General features: G+C 50.3%; 2 protein-coding genes across 2 annotated transcripts; both read left to right on the top strand.

The window, feature by feature from the left end:
- Positions 1–9: 9 nt before the first annotated feature.
- Positions 10–1,328, top strand: LOC146420233 (uncharacterized). The gene has a single exon (XM_085048510.1). It carries the CDS (start codon positions 104–106, stop codon positions 1,241–1,243), a length of 1,140 nt encoding a protein of 379 aa, XP_084904636.1. The 5' UTR covers positions 10–103; the 3' UTR covers positions 1,244–1,328.
- Positions 1,329–2,626: 1,298 nt separating this feature from the next.
- Positions 2,627–4,376, top strand: LOC146420232 (uncharacterized). The gene has a single exon (XM_085048509.1). It carries the CDS (start codon positions 2,928–2,930, stop codon positions 4,095–4,097), a length of 1,170 nt encoding a protein of 389 aa, XP_084904635.1. The 5' UTR covers positions 2,627–2,927; the 3' UTR covers positions 4,098–4,376.
- Positions 4,377–7,173: the final 2,797 nt, after the last annotated feature.

The following is a 7,173-nucleotide window of genomic DNA, read 5'->3' as shown; positions in this document are numbered from 1 at the left end:
AGGGTGTCCTTCTCCTTCCTCCCCTCTCCTGCAGGGTGTGACTCCAGCAAAGGAGAGCAGTTCTTGATCCTCAACCTTCCCCAACCTGCTGCAGAGACCAAATATGGCGACAGAGACAGGTGGCAACTGTGCCATCTGCCAGGACACTTTTGACGATGTGGCTTCTGCTCTGCCCTGTGGCCACCATTTCTGCCAGGGCTGCATCCTGCGGTGGGCAAGGACGAATCCCTCATGCCCACTGTGCAGAGGAGCAATAGAGAGTGTCAGGTTTTCTGATGACGCAGGTGACTATCTGGAGATAGTCATCACAGCCCCTGAGCAGCTGCCAGTGGCCACCAGCCAGGCAGGGAGAGCTCCAGGCGGCCAGGACAGGAACAGTCCCCATCCCCCTGTGCCACCCCATCCCTCTTCTACTCAGGAGACACCAGCCCGAGCTGTCGGTGGTGTCCTGCCCGAAGTCTGGGCACAACTTTTCCGTCGACAACGGGAACTTCTGGAACCCCTGAGGACTTGGCTGAACCAGAGGATGGAGGACATCTACAGGGACCAGTGGTGGCGAGCAAGGAGCACATACAGTGCCATCGTGCATGCTCTCTGTGTGTATGGGCCAGATGAGGGGATCATGACTTGGCGTCTGCAGGACATCCTGCAGGAACAGACAATGCCACTGATCCAGGGCACCATCGACATCATTGCGAGGCAGTGCAGAGAGGAGGCCCAGAGGCTTCTGCGCTCCCACGCTGCCGCAGATGAGGATGACAGCTCAGCAGCAAGCAGCAGCTCCAGCAGCTCCAGCAGTTCCAACTCCATCTTCTCCAGTTTCCCCAGCTTCTCCCACTTCTCCAGCCCCAGCAGCTCCCCACACCCCAACCGCCCCAGCTCCCCTACTCCCAACAGCCCCAGCTCTCCCCCTCCCAACCGCCCCAGCTCCAGCTCCTCCAGCTCTTGGACATGGACTCTATCCAGCACTCCTGAAGTCTCCGTGGAAGAGGAAGATGAAGCTGCCAACATGGAGGCCACCCCTACCAGGGGTCACAGCCACCCGCCAATTGTCCTCATGTCTCCAGAGCAGCACCAGCCCCAGGAGGAGGCAGGTCCCTCTGCCCACAGCACCAGCCCCAGGCCCGCTAGCCCTACCCAATTTGGGCACTGCTCACCCCAGGTACCACGGGGTCCCCCGAAGAGAAGAGCGCCTGAGCCTCCAGAATCTCCCCGCCCCTGCAAGAGGACCCCCCGCCAGTAGGACTAGCAATGTGCTTTCAACCCTGTATTTAAGAAAAAAGAAATAAATTGGGTTTTTTTCCCTCACACAGTCTCTGGGTGGTGCTTCCTCAGCCTCCTGGTGCCTTTGCCCTTCCCCTCATGCCCCACCATGACACCCGTGTCCTGTGAGGCACAGCCTGAGGCTGAGGGCCATGGCAGCAGAACCTCTTCCCACTGGAAATGCAGTGCTCCAATCTCTCTGGATCTCTCTGCATGGCCTCTTCCCCCTCCAGAGAGTCAACAGCCCATCCCAGTTGGGAATCAGCAAAATCCCCTCACAGTTTGGATTGAGACATTAAACTGCACCATCCCAAATTTTTGAAAAAACCATATCTGCTCCCCCAGCCAGGCTTCCTGCCATCATTCAATTGTCCTTCTTGGTCATTTCCCACGAGCTGTCCCACAGCAACCCAGTGAGGCCCACAAGACCCTGCACTGATTAGGACACATTTTCATTTATTCCCACTGCTCTGTAGCTTGAACAATATGGAGGGGCTTTTCTTTGGTCAGCAATGAAGTGTCAGACTGCACCTTGCTGGCACAGTGCCCTTGCCACTCTTCAGGATTCAGGAGGGGAAGAGAACTCAGCAAAGCCATGTGAGGCACAAGGAGAAAAGTGGAGCTGCACCTGTGGGGCACCATTTGTGTATTTGCAGATTTCCTCTGCTCAGGGGCCCACATGCTGTCCTTTGGAGTGTGTCCTTGTCACCTCAGGAGTGCTCCCAGGATGGAGGCCTGGCCTTGTCATTATGCTGATGAAAGAACTCTTGGCAAAACAAGTGGCAGAGAGAATTCCTTCCTGGGTTTGGAACCCCCCTAGACAGCACTAAGGGGACCCATTTTCCTGAGCAAGCAAAAGCAGAACAGTCCCACAGCCCTAAACACAGGTGCAAAGTGTCCTTGTGCACATCACCCTTGATGCAGTCGGGCTGCAGAGAGGAAAAGCTCTGACTTGGAAACCAGAAGGGGAAAAACCTTGTACAGGGACTGGCCTGAAATGCCTGGATGTGATGGCCTCTCCCAGGGAGGCTGACAAAAGGCTGTGTGAATAGAGACCAGGAAAGGCCCCAAGAAACCACGGCAAAGTGTCAGGAGCAGGGATTAGAGACAGGCTGAGACATGTGATGCAGGTGGCCAAGGGAGAGCAACATGCAAATGTAGAAATTGAATCTAGGAAAGAGTATTTCTTTTTTCTCCTGTCAACATGTGGCTGTAGGGATGGAGGGCCTGCTGTGCCATCCCAGGGTGGAGGAATCTGAAGTGCACATGGTGACATCAGGCAGTGATGGATTGTGACCTCATGTCCCTCACTGCTTATCCTGGGCTTCCAAGGAGGCTAAATGCCTTTTGTGCTGTCACTGGGGGTGGAGGCTGATGTCACAGAGCAGTCGACTGTGGCATCACGGGGGGATGGATTGTGCCATTGTGCCTCTCACTGCTTGCATTCAGAGATTGGCAGGACCAGTCTGCCTCCAGCCTGAAGTGCTCCTGGGCAAGACTGCAAAGTCCAGAGGATCAAGCCAGGCTTCTCTGGTGCTGGGTGGGGTCTGTTCTTGGCAGATCTCACTGCCAGTCCCAGAGCCATCACTCCTGTTTCCCTGCCCTGCCGGGCTGGGGCAGCCAGGCACCGTGGGCTGCTCCCAAATGTGCTGCAGAGCCCCAGTATGGCCATGGAGACAGATGGCAACTGCCCCATCTGCCAGGACTCTCTGAGGGATGTGACTTCTGCTGGGCCCTGTCGCCACCGGTTCTGCCTGGGCTGCATCCTGCGGTGGGCACAGCGAAATCCCTCGTGCCCACTCTGCAGGACACCGATAGAGACTGTCAGGCTTTATGAGCACGGAGAGGAGTATCTGGAGACAGCCAGCACTGCCCCTGAGCAGCTGCCAGCAGCCACCAGCCAGGCAGGGAGAGCTCCCGGCTGCCTGGACGAGAACAGCCCTCATGGCCCTGTGGTGTCCCCTCCAGCTCCTCCAGAGCTGCAGCTCCTGGGTGGCCTCCGGCCTGAGGTGTGGGCTGAACTTTTCCGTGGACACGCGCAGCTGCTGGAGCCCGTGCGGCCCTGGCTGCGCCAGAGGCTGGAGGGGATATTTGGGTGCTGGTGGTGGCTGGTTGAGGCTGCAGAGAGCTCCATCCTGCACGACCTGTGTGTCAACGGGCTGAATGCAGAGGTGTTGGTGCCACTGCTGAAGCCTGTCCTCGAGCAACACACGGCAGCACTGGTGCATGGCGTCATCAGCATCATTGTGGGCCAGTGCAGTGAGGAGGCCCAGAGGCTGCTGCGCTCTGGTGCTGTCAGGGACGAGATCAATGGTCCTGTGGCCAATGCCAGCTTCAGCTCCAACTCCAGCTACAGCCCCAGGCCCAGCTCCAGCCCCAGCTCCAGCCCCAGCTCCAGCTCCAGCTCCAGCTCCAGCTCCAGCTCCAGCTCCAGCTCCAGCTCCAGCTCCAGCTCCAGCTCCAGCAGCTCCTGGACCAGCAGTTCCTGGATCAGAATTCCTGCCAGTGGCCCCAGAGGCTATGACATGGAGGAGAAAGCCAGCACAACAGAGGCAGCTTTCCCCGGGTCTGTCAGCCACACCCCAGCTGCGCCTGTCCCCATGGAGTGGGAGCAGCCCCAGGAGGAGCCAGGGCAGGAGGTGGTGACAGTGGCAGATGCCCCTGCCCAGGGCAGCAGTTTCAGCTCCTCCACCCCTGTTCTGGGCTGGCACGATTGCCATGGGGACCCTGGCACCCCGTTAAGAGAAGGGTCCCCAGCCCCCAGGACTCTCCCCAGCCCTGCAAGAGGCCAACCCACTGTCAGCTCTAGCAGGGCTCTTTCAAGTCTTTATTGAAGAAAACGGAAATAAATTGTTCTTTCCCTCACACAGTCTTGGGATGCTGCTTTCTCCTTGCATGGCAGCAGATGCCAAAGGCAGAGCTGGCAGCACGGACAGCTGCTCTTGACACAGGACCATGCTGTCAGTCTGCCTCCAGTGTCTGTCTCTGCCCAGCCACTGGCACTTCAGCTCTGCTCTGCTCTGCTTTCTCTGTTCTGCTTGATGTTGAACAGGGCAACCTGCAGAGAGTAAATTTTCTTGGAGACAAGCAAGGTCTAGTGCAAACTTGATCCTGAATCATAATTTTATTTCTATGTCCCAATCAAATGAAATTGTTTCAGTATGGGTTTATTGTTATGGATAATATTATTGATATTGTTATTGAAGGAGAAAGTAGTAGCTTTTGCTCCAACCACTATTACATCTTGGAAAAATATTTTATAATATATTTTCATTTTTTCTTCTTTCATTTTTTATAATATATTTTCATTTCTATTAATACAAATGCTGGAGTTTCACAATTTTGGGGAATTTACTGAGATTATATGTTGGGTACATACACTACCCCAGGAGAGCAGAATAAAAAGGACTTGTTTCAAAAAGAAATTGATAAAATAGTGATAAATGTGAACCATAAATCTAATGGGGACCCAGACTTTTAACAACAGAGGGATCTATTTTGTTGTTCTCTTTAAAAGTGAGGCAATTTTAGAAGTGAGAGTACCTTGTAATAGTGGGTAAGAACACCACCTTTTCAGGAAACAGGAAAAATATTTTTTAAAATACTACTTTTTTATAATTTATAGTAGAAGTGAAGAAGAGAAGCAACTATTTTTCTTTTTCTTTTTCAAAAATATTTTAAAATAATAGGCAAAGAGAAGCAACTGTTTTAACTCTATGAGGAAAATTCTACCAGTAGGATGAACAGTGGACAACTTCATTTTCAAATATTGGCAATTTTCTTTCATTTTTTCCAAGGAAATGGGAACAAAGTTATTTCTCAGTCACTTTTCAGAATCAACCCTTCCGTGTTTCTGAAAGGTCTAGGAAGGTGTACTCTCTGCATTTGAGATATAAAGGGACTGGCATTTCACCTGATGGAGTGATTGAAGCAATCTGTGTAGTGGGTTGTGGTTTGGGATGTCACTTTCTAGGCTGTTCTGTGGAGTTTGGCTTTGGAGTGATTGTTACAACCTAGCGGAATGGGTAGTGATGTATGTTGCAAATTCTTGTCAGGCTTAGTAAAGACACCAGAGAGGTGTCAGAGAGCTCTTGTACTTCCTTGTACAGATCTCTTATCTCCTGCAACCAGTCCAGTCTTTGGACTCAAAAAGTTTTGCTCAGCAAGCTCTTAAATCTTACAATATGCTGCTCAAAAGTGTTGGCTAACAAGCGCTAAGTTTTTAAAGTACGCTTGATTAGTTCCCATCTCCCACTACAAAATTCTCAAAGGTGCTGCCTCACAAACCACATCACATGGCCACAAGCTCCCCACTCCCACAGCAAACTTTGGTACTGAGTAGGAAGCAGAACAGGACAGCTGTGCTTTGCACAGGCAGAGCGAGAGAAGAGAGAAAGAAAGGCAGAGAAGAGACAGAAACAACAGAGAATATCACCAGTTCCTAGATCCCGTATTGGTTCTGTTGAGTGGATGGTCTGGAGCTCAGTAAGCATGACAATGAAAGAGAGGGGAAAGGCAGTGAGGGGTCCTGATCTGCTCCAAACCTACAAACCTGCTGCAGCCTCTTACGTAAAGCAGATTCTTTGTGCCATTTTGTTATTCATGCACAGCCAGCCCTTCTCCTAACTGCAGTGGTATGTCTGGGGGGAAAGCCTTGGCTGCACGCAGCTAAGTCAGGTTTAGGCAATCATGGCCTGGACCAGTTAGAGAACAATTTCCTTCACCAGTCACAAGCTGCCCTTCATCATCTCCTCCCTCCCCTCACGGTGATGCAGGTCCCAGTGGGCCTGAGGTGTAATATGAAGCAAAAGGCTTAAACAAGATACACTTCTTTCCTTGGGGCCACTTCAGCACAGCCTTGGAAAAGGTTATACTGGCAGAGTAGAGAGATTTGTGACCTCAGCACACCAAAAAAAAAAAAAAAAAAAAAAAGAAAAAAGAAAAAAGGAGCAGCTGGAGGAAAAGAGTGTTTTCACCCATTTTCACTGCCAAAGGCAACTAGGACTGGTCTTTGTTCTTCAGCTGTGGTTCTACATTAGCAATCCTCCACGTAAAACTGAAGGAAGGGGAATCGTGCCCTGTGGTAATTTTGAGTTGAGTTTTTTTAAGTTAGACTTTTCAAGTCAGACTGTGTCACAAACCTGGTTTATGGTGACACACAAGTAATCTGCTTTATTTGACCTGCCATGTCCATACTATGCAGGTTGTAAAACTGGGCAAAGAAAATAATCCCTAGAGACGATTAATTAAAAAGACTTCATAAAAAAAGAATGTGTGAGGTTGTAGATACAAGGTTGTCTTTTGACTGTACAGGTATCATACAGGGCTCTTCTGACTGAATGAGTATAGCATCATCTGCTTTCCACTGAAGTATCTGTTGAGAATGCAGAATTCATCTTCTACAACCTTTGCTTCAAACTTGCTATTGCCGAAGCTTTGCTCATGCCAGTGCAAACAGTCTGTTAGGTGTTTTTGGAAAGTGAAAGAGCTGTGATTTCCTGGATGAACAACATCAATCTGAAATCCAGTTAGAATCTGCATAACCAAGATGGTTAGTCCTGGGGTAGGTGCCACATCACTGTGCATATTGTGCCTCAAAACTCTGAGGAGTTACTACTGAAGAGGTCATTTTACAAAGGGTTGCTTTAAGGAATGAACTGAAACTATGAATGATTTTAGGTTTGGTCTCGTTCACATTTTTAACATCTCAATTCAAATTCAATCATTTAAATACATTATTTCAGCAGCATGTGAAAACTGGTTTACTCTTTTCACTGAGGATTAGTTATTTTTAGAAAGGGGAGAAATTACTTTTCATCAGAGATTTTTTTCAAAGAGATTTAATAGTATCTGTGTACCTTTCTTTTGCAGATCTTCAGCTGCCCTCAAACTCCTTTAATTTCTGCTTTG

The sequence above is a fragment of the Lichenostomus cassidix genome, unplaced genomic scaffold (genome assembly GCF_008360975.1).
Source record: "Lichenostomus cassidix isolate B80296 unplaced genomic scaffold, HeHo_3.0 HiC_scaffold_84, whole genome shotgun sequence".
Classification (NCBI taxonomy): Eukaryota; Metazoa; Chordata; class Aves; order Passeriformes; family Meliphagidae; genus Lichenostomus; species Lichenostomus cassidix.
Note: the sequence above shows the minus strand (reverse complement) of the source record. Positions and strands in the feature narration are given on the sequence as shown.

Bases quoted from the DNA above. Each gene is read 5' to 3' on its own strand.
- LOC146420233 (XM_085048510.1), top strand. From the start codon at position 104: ATGGCGACAGAGACAGGTGGCAACTGTGCCATCTGCCAGGACACTTTT.
- LOC146420232 (XM_085048509.1), top strand. From the start codon at position 2,928: ATGGCCATGGAGACAGATGGCAACTGCCCCATCTGCCAGGACTCTCTG.